The sequence below is a fragment of the Sinocyclocheilus anshuiensis genome, unplaced genomic scaffold, assembly GCF_001515605.1.
Source record: "Sinocyclocheilus anshuiensis isolate Anshui unplaced genomic scaffold, SAMN03320099.WGS_v1.1 scaffold521, whole genome shotgun sequence".
Classification (NCBI taxonomy): Eukaryota; Metazoa; Chordata; class Actinopteri; order Cypriniformes; family Cyprinidae; genus Sinocyclocheilus; species Sinocyclocheilus anshuiensis.
Genome location: NW_015540882.1, coordinates 262,354 through 279,473, shown reverse-complemented (window position 1 = coordinate 279,473; position 17,120 = coordinate 262,354). Strand labels below are relative to the sequence as shown.

The following is a 17,120-nucleotide window of genomic DNA, read 5'->3' as shown; positions in this document are numbered from 1 at the left end:
GGTTGAAAGGCTTTTTCCAAGAAATAAATCAGTGCAGGATGTCTCGAATCAACTGGCCACGTACACACTGCCGCTTAATTATTACGGCGTAATTATACTGCTTATTCAAGACTTCATTTTTTTTTACAGAAGGGACAGCCATACTGTACAACCAAATTTTCATTAAACTTACATAGTACTTACAGAACCAAACTGAACAAGATACTGTCACCATTTACTCACCCTCATGCCATTCCAAACCTACCATGGAACACAAATAACAAACAGACATTCTGAATAATGTACAGGTGCATCTCAATAAATTAGAATGTTGTACTACTTCAGTCTGTGTGCATTGAATTTATTTAATACACGAGTTTCACAATTTGAGTTGAATTACTGAAATAAATGAACTTTTCCACGACATTCTAATTTATTGAGATGCACCTGTACTTTTTCTTGCAGTTACAATGCATGAGCATCAAAAAGGATATGCTTCAAAAACAGAAATTCACCATAAAAGTATCATAACAATATGACTTATACACTACATTTCAAGTCTTCTGAAGTGATGCGATAGCTTTGAGTCGTTATTCACTTGAGAACTACTATAAGTAAATCACTGAGAATGAATCATTTTGTGAACTTGATCAACCAATTAACTGAAAAGGCTTTACATCACTAAGCAGGAAGTGATTAAAGTAGATGTGGCATAGTGGGAAGTTCACATGCTCTGACGTACCATCTGGCTTCTAACAAAATTGAATCTAGTTTCAGCCATTTCCCAAAATCCTGATTGTTTCTTCTCCTTTGTAAATGTAAAAAAAAACAAAAAACAAATCTTTAGGTTTGGATAAATGAAGATCAGGTGCTGAAAAAGCATACACAGCTGGCTGTTGTCACAAATCCTAAGGACCTTTAGTTTACAATTGTGTTAGGTTTGTTTCTTATAAAACACTGCACCCACTGTTATTCGACAGCACCAAAAAACTGCTATTGCTAACTGCTACTGATATCTGACAATCCAGTTGTTTACATTAAATGCTCTTCATAAGAGGGAAGTTCCTTTGCTATATTTATTTGTAAACTATGGTATATTAATAGTATGGGACAGTTGACATAATGTAAGCTCATCCCCCTGCATATCTCCTTTGAATACAGCTGTGCATATGGGCACTTCAACAGAGCTTCCTGCTGGGCTAAAAGCACTGCTGTTTGTGCACTAGGCCAAGACAGAAAATGTGGGGTGACAGAGTGCATTGGCTGAGCTCAAATGAACCAACAGCAACCTGGGGGTGTCAGGAATGCCTGTGGCTCCTGTCCAACACTCCTGCTCACTCTGGGCCTGCTCTGGTTGTCTTAGAGAACATCTTTCAGAGACACTAAAATGTGTAGTGAGTGTTTTTTAACAAGATTTGCTTTGCAGCTATTTATAGGAAGAACATTTATCTTCCCATCCTTTGCTGGAGATCACTCAAGGCGGCACCATGCCCTGGAACTAAAGGAGCGTCAATATATATGCTTGAGTTCCTGAAGCTTGTCAAAATGAAATACTTGCCCATTAGCTTCATGATCGACACTCAAATGAATGTTGACAGCAAGCAAATCTGCTGGGTTTGAAGCTGTGGAAAGATTATGTTTATTTTAAAGACCCAGATGTGCCTCTCCAAGGCCTAAGTATCACTGAAAAACAGCCATATTCATGAGTCAAGAATGACAACATATTTTATTATCAGGGGACGGAGCCCCCATTACAGTATGAAACAGAAGACCACACAGGATGATTGCAAAAGCTTACATTTATTTATTAAATGGACAATAACCATGATATATTCATATTGTTGAAAAGGTTAGTTTATCTTTCTTGATAGATCGTATAAATTCTACTTCTCTGAGAGAAACAAGCTACAGTTTATAAAAGGTCATCTGAGTAGTGCGTATTTGGAGAACGCTAACAAAGATACTCCCTACCAGTAGACGCTTTGCTGGTATGCACTTACGTGAAGCGAAAAATTTGGCTTAAAATTGGCCTGTTTGCGCAATTTTAAGGAGGAAGAAAAACTGCATTATCAAACAGATGAATTAATTGAGGGATTATGCATATCTGTACAACATTTTGTGGATTTAACAGCTACGTAATATCATTAGTAGTATCATTTTATAATGTGCAATTTAGGGTTAGGGTTAAAATGGGTTATGGATATCTGGACAAGTGAGTTGCCAACATCAGTGACAATCTGATGTAGGCATGAGTGGAATGATGGAAGTCAATCTCATGGTACAGCTAGTGATGGGAGTATGCAGAGTTTCAATTACGTCATCTTCTATCTTAAGACAATGATGTCATGTTAGATCCAAGCATGGCGTAAAAAATAGGGTCATGCCCACTTTTCTTACAAGAGCCTGAATGAGAGGCAAAGAGAGTCTGTTAAATATTCAACCCTCTTCCATTAGCTTTCCACGGAGAAACAGCGAACACGGCTCACACGGTCAATTTCATAAGACATTAAAGAACGGAGAAGGTTAGAAAGGAGATGAGATGAGAGAAGAGAAGAGAACGTGTGCATAAGATAGATGGCGCATCTAGTTTTCAATAATGACGCATCTTCCATAATCCCTCAGTTCTGTATTTTTTCCCCATACCTCCTAAATTCTGAGGTCACATTTTGTTTTCATCACCAGTAGGGGAGCATCATTTTAAAACAAAGCAATAATCCTGGAAAGCAACCATATTACTCCTATTACTGCTGGTCTGAGATCAAGGATCAAAGGCTTCCCAAATCCAGAACTTTATGGTCAATATCAGTGTGTTGGGGACATTAAGTTAACAAATCAGGAAATCTGTGCCAGCTGTGTGTGTAAAGCTCAGTTAAATGCATTATGTTTCAAGGTTTTATAAGGTTTGGGCAAGAGAAGGGGAGTTGATTGGGTTGTTGCGGGGAGGGATGCTGGGATGAAGGAGGCCAACCTTGGCAACCACAGTAAGACTTCCCGAATATAACGTAGGCTCTCCTCATTCATTCAAGCAATGAAGATACTGGACAAAAATCCAGGGTTCTTTCTTTGTTTCCTTACAAGGCATTTTTTTGTCTTAAATGAAATTGCTTAATTGCAATGCAGGGGGTACTTGAGTACAAGCACAAAACAGTGAACAAATGTTATCAATACTGACATTCTCCCTGGCGAACACCAGGTTGGCTGGGTGAGGTAAGCCTCTCTGGTATGAGAGCTGGCAAAAGATTATCCAACACATCTGTGGGGAATAGCTAACTCTAGAGCCAACAAAGTTGAAGAAAACACAAAAACAAGTCATGCTGTACTGTTTTATTGGAATTGAAGTATGCAGTTTTTTTTTAAAACGCTTTCAGGAACAACATTAAGAGTATGATTTTGTGTGAAAATTGGAGAAACACTTAATTAGATTGACAATTTACCACAAGCATTTCATGAACTATCTTGAAGATCCGCAAGGGGAAAAGGAAAACATTTTAGAGGAACTTTAAAGAAAAGCAAACATGTATGCTCAAGAACTTTCCAAGGAAGACCTTTGTTTAAGTTTCTGAGACCTGTGGGAGGAGAACATAACCTGAAAGACTTTAATGACATGGCAGAAGCTTAGGAGTGATCATATGCTGTGTAGACATTAGTGTTCTTTGAAAGAACACAAGATTTTATGGGAGTAATGGATTTCCAAGCCTTCTCTCAGGCAATCTGTCTTTCCATCGAGTCAGATCAGATCACTGCAAACGGCCCTCTATGGACACTGGTCAGATCACTGTAAATGACTCTTCCTGCACAAATACATAATCTACAATACACCACATTCTTCATTCAGCTGTTGCCTCTCTGAAGTCATTCTTCATTCAACACTTGTCTATCTAGAGGCCAAACCATTCAGTAACTCCTCCTCTTCTGGGATCCGGTTTCTGCCTCTGACGCTCGTCCTCCATGAACTTCTCCTGCATCTCCTCAACAGAGCCCTCCTCGTGTTTCCTATCCTTCTCAGGAAAGATATCTGGGAACTGGAAGGTTTGCTGCTGAGCCTGTAAGAAAAGCAGGAATTGTTCAAAGTTTAAACAATGATTGTCTGTCTGTCTGTTATGAACATTGTCATCCTTGTGTTGTTCCAAGCTTGTGACTTAGTTTATGTGGAACAGCAGTTTTGAAGAATGCTTCCTATTAAAAGTAGTAAATATCAACACTTTTAAAATCTTTAAGGCTTAATGTTACTGACAGAAATTGTTAATCCATTTCACTTCACTGGACAGCACACAGTGTCCTTTTCCAGAGCTCATGCTCTCCAAAACTGCCTCTGAAAAGCTCCAGAAATAAATAGATCACCACATCTCAGGGGCCTGGTCCTTCTAAAACAATGTAATTTTTTTTGAGAGACAGGAAGGGGGGAATAGGCCTTGTGCATGACGACAGAGAGACAATGTGCTAGTGCTCCTAGTCTGTCTCCATACCAGAGACCATCAATATTGTTGCAAAGATAAAACAAGGTGTGGCAACAGCAGGAGGAAACAGGGATTGCAGTGAGTTAACAGCTAATGAAAAGCAGTGCCTTTCTGAAACAAATGCTTCTACTGGGATGATGTATTATTTTGGCCCTATTTTTTGTAACAGATACAGTAACCTTTAAGTGAGCAAAATTACCAAAGAATAGTGGAATAAAAAAGGAGGGGGGAACAAAAACAAGTGAAACACTTCAAATCAACGGCTCGGCAGTGGCGCTCCAACCCTACCATCTAGGAATGCGAAACCCCACACTATAAACAGAGTCCAGCCAAATGAAAGTACAAGAACCAAACCTATTAAAACCAGTACCTTAGTAACAGAGTACTAAAATTGATGCCAAAAAATGTCTGTTCCTTCACCTGTAGTAAACTCTCCTTGGGGGGGAAAAAAAAAAAAAAGTAAAAGACCGGCAGGGGGACCAGTTCGCATGACAATCCAAGAGTGAAGTAGAAAAGTTTGGACATTCTAGCCCTGACAGAGAGGGGGCTTATTAACAAAAACAAGTCACCACATGAGTATCCACCAAAACATTAATGTACCTTAAACAAGTGCCTTTTTGTTATGGAGCCAGATCAGCCTCAAAAATAATACATTTATAAATCAAAATTCATAAATGCACAGCACAATTTACATTTACAAAATCCAATTCGTAAATTCAAAACACAATTCATAAATACACAAGTAAAAGCATAAATATTTCCCCAAATGCTCACACAAATGCATCTTACCTAAATAAAAGTAAAATATTTACACACATATGTATATAACAAGTTCTTGAATTAATTTCCATCACACATTTATGAATGATGTTACATGTATTTATGGATCGTTGAATCTGCATTTACAGATCGTCACACGTGCGTGGACTGTTCTGAATTTGTGTGTGGTATTTTTGAGACATTCCTGACAGGTTAAGATTCATAAATATCTTTTTTTGGAGGATGTTCCGGTCAGCCAATCGCGGTGAGCTTTTAGTCCACCAATCAAACGCTCCTTACTGAACAGACTCAAGCAGCTCAGTGCTGCGCTTGTACTGTGCATTGTTCCATGATCGGGTGCCTTGATGTAAAGACATTTTAATGGGTACTCTTTTTTTCACTTAGTAACAACAATTATGTAATGTGTTCTGTTGTTGTTAGTAGTAGTAGTATCAGGTTCGCAGTAACTTTTGATCAGGCATTAAAAACAGCTACCACCACCTAAGGAAGATTTCGAAGTTACACACACAGCGGAGAGATTTCAGCATGGAGGATGAAAACCAACGAGTGAGTAAAGTAATTTTTTATCTGATGGCATTTTCTTATGATTATAGCTGGCCACGATGGTAACTTTAGAACCCACTGACTACAAATTTTGTCAGTTTTATTAATTGTTTATCGCCCATTCATCCTGCGATTATCCATCCTACAAACACCAGTTATAATATAAGAAAGCTGGCATGGACTAACAACTTTGTAACACTGCAAACAGCACAATTAACTAAAACAACCTTTAATCATAAGAAAATGCCATTAGATAAAAAAATGACTTTACACACTCGTTGAGTGTGGTTTTCATCCTCCATGCTGAAATCCCTCCGCTGTGTATGTTCGAAATCTCCCTTAGGTGGTGGTAGCTGTTTTTAATGCCTGATCAAAAGTTACTGCGAACCTGATACTACTACTAACAACAACAGAACACATTACATAATTGTTGTTATTAAATGAAATATCTGGACATTTAACACTTATTTAATAACATTACAGATTGATCTGAATAATGTGCAACTTTGGTGTATAAGACAGCAGGCTAACCGGGTAGCTGTATTTTGTGCGAACGATATAAATCATAATGTGATTTTGTAGAAATTGTAATCAGATGCTAAACAAAAAGAGTACCCATTAAAATGTCTTTACATCAAGGACCCGATCATGGAACAATGCACAGTATAAGCGCAGCATTGAGCTTCTTGAGTCTGTTCAGTAAGGAACATTTTGATTGGTGGATTAAAAGCTCACGGCGATTGGCTGAAAGGAACATCCACCAAAAAAAATATTTATGAATCTTAACCTGTCAGGAAGGTATCAAAAATACCGCACACAAAATCAAAGCAGTCCATGCATGTGTGACGATTTGCAAATGCAGATTCAATGATCCATAAATACATGTGATGGAAATTAATTCAAGAACTTGATATATACATATTTGTGTAAACATTTTAAATTTATTTAGGTAAGATGCATTTGTGTGAGCATTTGGGTAAATATTTATGCTTTTACTTGTGTATTTATGAATTGTGTTTTGAATTTACGAATCAGATTTTATAAATGTAAATTGTGCTGTGCATTTATAAATTTTGTTTTGTAAATGTAAAATTGTTTAGGCTGATCTGGCTCCATATTTTGTTGGCTAGCACTAATGTTTATACATAATGTGTACAAACTCTTGTCTCAGGCTATGGCAAACACTTTCGCAGTTTGATTTAACAGAGCAGTATTATTATTATTACTATTTTTAAAAATGTAAACAGCACTGCATATTCATTTTTATTATGCAGTTGAAGTAGTCGTGGGGGGGAAAGGAAGACTAAAGCATGGAACAAAAATGTTGTTGTTGGGTTCAACCCAACATCTGTCTCTGTTATACTAACCAACGTTCCCCCACCCCTCTATAATTCAGGCCTTGAACTTACACCCTAAACTGTACATTCAGTGGCTTTACATCAGGGATAGACATGCATTATGAGCCCCTGTGTGCAAGAGAAGTTTCTAATTATATTAGGAATTAATGGATGAAAAAACAGTAGTGTCAAAAACATGTAAATGGAAAGAGCAGGAAACCATGCATTATGGTTTCATTTAAATGTACTAATACATTTTTTTGAACAATGGTTTGTATAGACATGTGTTATTGCTTCTGGTCTCAAGATATTTCATAAAGGGGGCACAGCCTTACATTACTGGAGGAACTTGAGTCATATAGTGGGGGTATAGAAAAAAAATCACCCCACTTTAAAAATGACCATATTTTGTTGCTTTGCAGCCTGAAATGAAGACTATTTTTTTTTTATCCAGCTGTATATACTCTGCAACTTATAAAATCAGAATCACCGAGTTGGAAAAAGGATCAGCCCCTTGTGTCAGTATTTTGTTGAATCACCTTTTGTTTTAATTACAGCCTTTAGTCTGTTGGGATATGCCTCTGTTTCTACTAACTTTGCACATCTAGACTTTGCAATATTTGCCCACTCTTCTTTGCAGAACTGTTCAAGTTCAGTTCAATTTGATGGTGACCGTTTGTGGACTGCAGTCTTCAAGTCATTCCACAGATTTTCAGTGGGGTTTAAGTCTGGGCTCTGACTAGGCCATGCAAGGACATTCACCTTTTTCTCCTTTAACCACTGTGTGCTCAGTTTTGCTGTGTGCTTTTGGTCACTGTCATTTTGGAAGGTAAACCTTCTTCCCATTGACAACTTTTTGGCAGAGGGCAGCAGATTTTCCTCAAGAATTTGACGGTATTTTGCCCCATCCATTTTTCCTTCTATCCTGACAAGTGTTCCAGTCCCTGCTACAGAGAAACACCCCATAACAGGATATTACCACCTCCATGCTTTACAGTAGGAATGCTGTTATTTGGATGGTGAGCTGTATTGTATCTCTGCCAGACATATCGTTTGCTGTTGAGGCCAAGTAATTCAATTTTTTCTTAATAATAGACTTCAATGTGCTTCTAGGCATTGATAAAGCCTTTGAAATTTTATGTATCCATCTCCTGACTTCTGCCTGTCCACAACTTTATCCCGGAGATCATTTGCCAGTGCGTTGCCACCCATAGTTGATTGTTTGCTTCAGTTGCACTACCAAGGACTGAGATGCTCCAGGAAAACTCTTTTCATGCTGAGCTGATCAAAATGACCACAGCTGATCACATCTGAAAGTCAAATGGCTTTGTGTGATTAGTTACAACTGATTGAGTTTACAAGTCATTTTTAGGAGGGGGGGGTGATCCTTTTTCCAACTCAGTGATTCTGTTTTTTTCTGACATGTTGGTGTTATATCTTTCACTTGGATGTTGTAAGTTGCACTGAATAAATACAGCTGGATAAAACAAAAACTGTGTCCTTCATTTCAGCAACAAAATGCGATTATTTTAAAGGGGACATTATTTACTGTCTTTACATTTATTTTGAAAGATGAAGCTCGTGATTATGATAAGGGGCGTTACATTTCTGGCGAGTGCTTGCGGTGTTCGGCCAATCACAATGCACTGGGTCAGCCGGCCAATCAGAGCAGACTGCGCTTGTCGGAAGGAGGGACTTTGTAGAAAACGAAGCGTTTGAGAGAGGTGGGGCATAGAGGACCTACAATAATGTACAGTATTTGAAAAAGAATGTGTTTTTTGAACATTAAAGCATGTCAACATATTCTGTTACACCAAATACACAAAATAATTATCTTTAAAAAAGCATCATATGACCCCTTTAAAGGGGGTGATTCTTTTCTATACCCACTGTATCTAGCAACCAAAATATAAACAATATCATATAAACTTGGGGGTGGGCTTGGGCCTGTAAGCAACCACCTAGTAATGCCCAGCAATTAGCAACTATCAAGCAATATCCAAGCAATCATCCTGTCATCAGGAACCACTCAGGACACCTATTAGGAAACATCTGGAAGGCTGTCATAATTTGTCAGCCAGAATTGTGCTGGAAAATTTTATACGGCAAGAACACTCAGAATGTAAAATGTTTTTATAAAAAAAAAAAGCAGACCAAAGGTTAACAGGGGAGTGTTCAAAAAACCTCTTTAAAAACAGCAATTCCATTTGGTGACGCTAGTGTCACAGAAATTATAGACTTTACCTTTCATCTGTTTAGTCTGATTCATATAGCAATTACTAGCCCACCATTAAAGGCACAATATGTAATTTTCGCCGCTGGAGGGCGCGTATTCAAAATAAACAAAGAGACAAAGGCGTAGTTTGATGACGCTGTGACTGAGTGTGGAATCATGGGAGTTGTCATCTTCATCCCCACAGCTGATGCAATCCGACGGGACTCGGGCAGAAATCATGTTCATGGATGAGCTAATGATTTATTAACGTAGTAGAATGAAGCAGGGTGAGGCTGAAAGCCGTTGAAGCGAAATGAGGCCACTGAACGAGCGTGACACATGGCTCGAAAGCAGCTGAGCTTTTATTATGCCACAGTCGACCGCGTCCGCTCCTTCCGGTCGTGTATGTGGGGGGAAAAAAGCAGCGCTGTTTTATCATCCTAGATACGTTTGAAAGTTCTGTTATTATGCTACTCTGTGCGGTCATCACCGGTCTAATAAAACGCACAACATATTAAAGCATCTTTGGTGTTTCCATGTTTTCTACAAAACAAAACCGGAAATTGAGGGGTTATGACGTCATTGGCAGGCGACACAATGACACTATGGACACGGTCCGTGTCACTAGTTAAAATTGCTTATTTCTCTGGATTTAAACATTCTTCGAAACATTTGGGATAATGTAAGTACACAAGTCAGCAAAATATATAACACTGTTCTAGTGGTTTTTGGATATTTTAATAAAAAAATCGTACATATTGTGCCTTTAAAGATTCTTAGAGTTAGTATCAACGAATAGATTCTGCAGTCACCCAAATCAGTAACCGCCCTAATTCTAGCACTTCTTGGTGAACTCTAGTGACTCACATCCCACAATCACTTTTACGATCAGTCAAATGGGAACAAGCTGGCATGACTTGGGCCAGTCTTAAAGGATTAGCAGTAGATGAGGTTTCCGTACATAAAGCACCACCCTCTCCTCTTTAGTCTCTGCCTTATCTTCACTGTTTGCACTATGACGATGATGGCTAAACTATTAGACAGAAGGAGAAGCTCCAATTTACATGCAAACATTTTAAAATGTGTCCAATTTATATTCCCATAGATGAGGGGAAAAGATAATTATGTTATCTTCAGAAAAAAAAAATGCAAGCACCAGAAGAAAACAGAATGAACTGGCTTAGAATTATCAATTAAAAGGTTGTAATATTTAAATGCACTAGCAAAATCCTACTGTGGGAGTGGGATCAAAACCTGGGGGTATGCCGATATCTCCTCAGAGACATTCATTTTTCTTTTCATGTTTATCTCTATTTCTTCTTGGCCAATCACTGGTGCAAGAATGGAACTATGACAATTTTTATTTATTTTGCACCAAGGAGTTAAAGCCAAACAAAATGTATAAATCTCAAACATTCTTTGTATGTGACTGCATTTTCAGGATGTCTAATTGATGAGGAAATGTTTGTGTAATGTTGGAAGTCTATTAACAAGTTCATTACCAGACAGGAGAGCAGGAAATGCAGGGAAATGCTTGTAAACAGCTCCCTCTGCCAGTCTCACTGGGTGGGCCACACTGTTATTTCCTCTAAATCCACAGTCTTAGCTGACAACCGATACTAACTAAGCACAGATATTTGGCTGCCCTAAGATACCTCATATCTCTTGGTCTTGACACATACCATACCAAAAATTTAGCCTGAATCGAGCCAAAAGTCACAACGATGGTGGGATAGTGGGGACAGGCTCCTGATAAAGAGATGATTTGTAGCTTTAATGGTTCTTGCAAATCAAAGTGGTAATTCAGGGCTGTTCTATGGATAGACAGAAATTCCAAAGCTAGTCTCAGTAGCGAAGACCCAGGTTAGGACAAACAAATGGAAAACTCCCCGACTTGACCACAAGGGAGGAGTCGGATGTTCTCAATGTGTGCATGACCTCTACTCCATCTCAATAAACTTTCAAATTTGGTGTGACCTTTAAACCACAGTGACCAACAAAATGCTATGTGGATGGGTTCGTTTATGTAAAAGTATGATTGTGTTTAAGTGGAATGCAGCCTATGTACAATCCGAAAATGTGTAAAAACAATATAGACAATGGGACTATTTGGGACTATTGTAGCGTTTCATATTTTGGGACTATTGTAGAATTTCATATTTGATCTCAAGAAACAACAAAAATCATGGGTTTTGATCCCCAGGGAACCCGTGAACTGAAAAAAAAAAAAAAAAAAAGAGAGTTTACTTTGAATGCAAGTCGCTTTGGATGAAACCATCTGCCAAATTTGTAAATAACAAAAGTGCGTGAAAAAGTTGACTCGTGATAGAATGACAGCAATTCATTGTCTCGGAAACCAAAGACAATTACTACTACTGGTATGGAATGGGACGAATGAGGCAAGTTTATTGCACCAAGAGCACTGGTCAGTCTTTGTGTCCGAATTTGTTGCACCCTCTGTGAAAAACAGCACAGACCAACAGTGCTAATGCAAAGTGTTTCAGAGAGAACGAAGGATTTGGCCCATCTGAGGCCTATCTGGGCCCATGCCAGTCTGTCTGTCTGCTCTGCTTCACTCTGACGCCTTGACTGCCTCCCAGCAGAGGACCAGCGTTTGTGCATAAACACTTCCTTCAGGCATGGGTATAGTGGCCCAGCTGTCAAAACCTGACTGGCCACAGCAGTAGAGAACATGATTCATGCAATGCGTTCCCCATGCCAAGACAGAGCTGCCCTGCCAAACATGTATGGGGGTCCAGAGCCTTTGTTCCCAAAACCACTCTAATGAATCCTCAACGCCAGGGAAAAGTGTGCGGAGGGAAAAATTAAACAAAACATATTATATTTCCTCAATGAGGACAGCCATAAGCCAGACGTTTTTGTACCCATTACTGTAAAACAGAAGCAGGTTTCCACTGCAACTGGGGAACTGTTTCTCATATACACTGGCGTAGACAATCGGCTGGCACACAGTCTGGCTTGTTAAATCATTACAGTCAAGCCAAGCGGTCAGTCTAAAGGAAGGGGTGGCAAAGTCTCCATTCAGAGCAGTATCAGCCCTCATGTCATTTTAAGCCACTGAGTCACTCGTTCCATGTTTGCAGTGATGACAGTTTTGACCAGTCGACTTGTTCAGACTTGCCCAAGTCCTGGCTACTTTTTGGTTCCCCAGGATTTTGGACCCTGTCTTCAGCAATCAAAGATAACCCCTACTTTCGTATGTAGGGTCCTGAACCTCTCCCTCAATCTCCGGTGTACAAAACACACAAAAGAAAAGAGAGGGGTAAAGGAATAGTGAGAGACAGAGACAGAAGCAGGAAAACTGAGGAGGTGGTACCATAACAGGAAAAGCATTACTAGTATCGGAGTAATTTATTTTGAAATTGATACAAAAAAAAAAAGAAGCTGGGTGGTGCCTAGACATTGAGAGACTGATAAAAACAGTAATGAGGTGGAAAAAGGTCAGGTACAACAGTGTTTCATGACAATGGGTGTTTGAAGTAATACTAATTGAGAGTGACTTGAGGGAAATGCAAGAAATACACAGAACACGGCTCGTTCTGTGTATAAAGGACGTGGATTGGAGTTGGAGGCAGGGCTTCAATATCATCTTCTTTGCTTGCATCTGCTGGCACTCACAGAGTCTGTCTCGTAGTGGACGTACACTGGGGAGCTGAGTGTGTGTGTGTGCTTGCTTCAAACAGGATGCCAGAGATCCCACTGGCCTTTCCATTATTCATGCTGAGCTTCTTTCATTCGAACACAGCCTTACAAAAGTCCATGAGGTGGATGAAATACTGTACATTTGCAATTAAAAATTGTAGTTAAATAAATAATTCTGCCTAGAAATGGCCCCCACATACACAACCAAGTCTGATAAATGGTGTCAATGTTTTGTACCTTTTCCACCATTGAAAAAAAGCCATCAAACATCTTATATTTTCTATTCTATGATGACAAATTTATATTGCACCTTTTAATCTACAATGACAAATGTATAATACCTTTTTATGTTGTACAATGTTAAACTTACACTGTGCCTTTTTTATAACAAACCTAACAAGTAGCTTTTTATTGAATAACGACAAACTTAACTTGTACCTTTTCAGTTCTGACAATGACAAACGTGCCTCATACTTTTTCTAAATTACAAACTTAATTTGTACCTTATCTGTTCTACAGTACAATGATAAACTTACCTTGTACCTTTTCTAAAAGACAAACTTACCTTGCACCTTTGTTATTCTACTGTACGATGATAAACTTACCTCGTACCTCTTCTTAAAGACAAACTTACCCTGTACCTTTTCTGTTCTACAGTACAATGATAAACTTACCTCGTACCTTTTTAAATGATAAACTTGTACCTTTTCTATTCTACAGTACAATAATAACATAGTACATTTTCTAAACTACAAACTTCTCATACCTTTTCTATTCTACAATTATAAACTTGACTCTCTCATTGCTTGTGAAATCAATATTTCAAAACATGTTCGAAGGCATGCAACGTGGATTACTCATAGACATGCCAGTTTTCTTCTTTCATTACTTTGGCTTACAGTACTCTGAGCTGCAATACATGACAGCAACGTTGTAGGGCCATACATTCATTCAATACCACTGAAGCCAAACGTCGCCATCTAGTGTTGATAAGATCACAATGTGAATTTTCATGAGCCATCAACTTAAAACAGCAAAAATTGCAAGGGTGTTCATTTGTGCAGGGCATTCGGTGGGGGAGGTGTGTGTAACAGGAAGGAACCCATTTGAATAGAAAAATAATAGTATGCCTTAGCAAGGTTGAGTTTCACTCGGTTTTGTTCAGTGGTAATTGAGCAGAGTGTGCTCACAAGTTCAGGTGGAACATTGTGATCCGATCTGAAAGGTAGCCTGGCTACCAGCTGATCCAGACCGAAACACGGCCCCGAAAAACAACGACTCAGCAACAAGCTCTCAAAAAACAACAAACATCCATTAGTACCAACAACAGTTGCCTTGTCTTGCCAAATACTGATGCTTGCCACAAGACCCTTGTGGAAAAAGCTGGGGGGACGAAAATAAACAGTTGTTGTCGACAAGCGGGCAAACTTGAGTGTTCCCGCAAAATCTTGGCTTTGTGGGGCAGTATATAGTTGAGCAAAACGCCGGCAAATTATACAACAGTACAGATCAGTGAAATTCAGTGTAGGGGGTAAGTGATTCTGATAAGAGAGTGTCAATACAATAAAATGAGATATGTGCATTATGCCAACCAGCCCGGGAAAGTACAGACGCGACATCAACAAACAGAACCTTTATACCAGGACTGAATAGGTCACAGCCTTGCAAAGGGAAGCAGAGGATATCATTGCATTTAACTAGAGCGTTACATGCAAAGCGGTCGTAAGTAAAGCCTTAATATTGTCTCAAGATTTTATGTTGCTTAAGATTTCCCTGACCCCTGTCTGGACCTCCCGGTTCTGGCACGGCTCCATGGTGCCCTCGCTCACCTCGCTTCATGTGTCGACTCCATCCGTAACCCCCTCCTCCTCCTTGATGAACTCTCTCTCCTCCCACATTCCTCCCCACCGTGGGGAGGTCTGATGAGAGAGTGGCCGTCAAGGAACCGTACTAACACACGGCTTTTTCAACGAGCCTGGAGTTTGTAAAATCTGGGGGGTTCGGAGTCGTAGAGAGCGTTCCTCACCGTATTGCCTCTGGAATATTAGCTGATGTAGTGCGTTGGGGGGGAAGGGTTGGCGGGGGGAACCGTTGAGGGTATCCAACCACAGAACACTCCCCCACATGTGGTGTCAATTAGGAACAATCTTGTTTTTACCCACCACTGAAAAGAAAGGAGGGCTTTTCTTGGGCAGTGTTTTTTCTCTTTGCAGACCTGCTGGAGGAGAAGAAAGGGGCCGGAAATTTGGTTTCATATCAGTGTTTTTCTCCGCAGTCTGAGATTTTTTAGCTTGCATGTTATTCACACATAAATAAGCATAACTTTTTGAAAGATTGAGCAACAAGGAAGTAGTTCTCTCCTGAAATGTTCAAGAAAATATGGCACTGCATCTGAAAGAAGACAAATGTTAGGAACAGGATGCAGTAATTCTCTAGATACAAGTCCCTAACTGGGTTTATGAGAAGGTTCAATTGATGGCGCAAAGCCACACAGGACGTCATTCAACTCTTGTCAAGAGGAAGTTCACCTTTAAATATTAATTTGTGTTTTGCTTGTGTATCCCATTACAAGCTCCTCTGTTTTGACAACTTTAATTATTTATCCCTGCCTTGATTGATGGCTGAAAAAAAAGAGCAAACAATCTAATGCTTCTCTTGAAAACTAAAAACCGTAAAGAAACAAAAGCAGCTTTCCCAAATGAATCAAAGGAGATCAGATTAAGTTATTTTCACGCCGGCATACTTCAAACACGGTCCATATCAACAGCCCAGGGCTCAGCCCAAAAGCAGGTGTGAACCCAGCAGTGCGGTTCGCCACTGGATCACGACCAACGCTAACGTTCTGATGCCCCAAGAAACAACTCTCCCATCCACCCATGATAATAACCATAGCTCTCTGAAAACTTTGTACTATAATTCCTGCACAAAGTCTGGCATGTAACCAAAGACGACCTCTTGCCTTCTTGGCGAAAGCCAGAACCCAAACTGCCACCTTTCTCAGGAGGGCAGGGGCGAATATGTGGGAGAGACAGAAACTAAACAAGCAGTGCTTGGACTCGGAGTCGAACACAATAAGGTGAGGGTTTCGCATCAAAGAGAATACCTGTGCCTCAGGGTTTTTCAAGGGAACATAAGCTGTGATGGGCCCTCAACACAAAGAAGAAACAAAAATGAGGGGCTCAAACGTCCAAGCATCCAATTTCTCAAGGGGGTCTTGTTTTGTTTAATAACTTCAACTAAAAAAATGCATCTGACACAAGCACCCATAATCAAAATATTGAAAGGTTATTTTACAGTTGATGCCCTTCACTTTGAATTGTCCTGTATTAATGATGGGGGCACTTTCTGAAATTCAAGATGGCCAGAAGAGACCAGAAGTACAGACGGGGACTTTAACAATACATGTCGCAACAGGATAACACTCACCAGTTGAACGTATGCCACTTTGTAATCTGGCCTCTTCACTCGCTGGTTTAAGTGGTTTCGTTTCTTGTTTGTACCTTGGTAGGAGCAAAAAAAAGGCGGTCAGGTATATTTAGTTAAAAAATTATTGCAATAATAATTAACAATTGCTCACCCAATTCTCAATACCATTATGCATAGTAATACAAAACTTATTTCAAATTTTATTTAGAAATTATGTTTTTAGTAAACTTTTTTCAATTATGTTTGGTGGAACTAGAGGAGGCACAAATTGCAGATATGCAGTTAAAGGGTTAGTTCACCCAAAAATGAAAATTCTGTCATTAATTACTCACCCTCATGTCGTTCCAAACCCGTAAGACCTTCGTTCATTTTCGGAACACAAATTAAGATATTTTTGATGAAATGTGAGAGCTCTCAGACCCTGCATAGACAGCAACGCAACTGTAATGTTGCCCAGTCCAGAAACGTAGCAAGACATCGGTAAAACTGTCCATGTGACATCAGTGGCTCAACTTCAGTTTTGTGAAGCTACGAGAATACTTTTTGAGCACAAAGAAAACGAAAATTCAACAATTCTTCTCCCCCGAGTTACGTCTTCCGCCATTTTAGAGAGTATCACAACACATACGCATGCTTTCCCCTAAGCGTAAACAATGCTAATTACGCAGATTACGTTCATGCGCGTGCTTTCTCCCCCGAACGTAAACAACGCTGATTACG

General features: G+C 39.5%; 1 protein-coding gene across 1 annotated transcript in view; it reads right to left on the bottom strand.

Annotated features, from left to right (window-relative positions):
* Positions 1–3,288: 3,288 nt before the first annotated feature.
* Positions 3,289–17,120, bottom strand: part of LOC107688558 (39S ribosomal protein L23, mitochondrial) — a 26,375-nt gene continuing 12,543 nt past the window's right edge. The window contains exons 4-5 of the mRNA XM_016486258.1: positions 16,401–16,474; positions 3,289–4,022 (exon numbers count right to left, since the gene is read on the bottom strand). Coding sequence (XP_016341744.1) covers positions 3,858–4,022; positions 16,401–16,474 — 239 coding nt within the window. The 3' untranslated portion in view covers positions 3,289–3,857. The remainder of the gene's footprint in view (positions 4,023–16,400; positions 16,475–17,120) is intronic.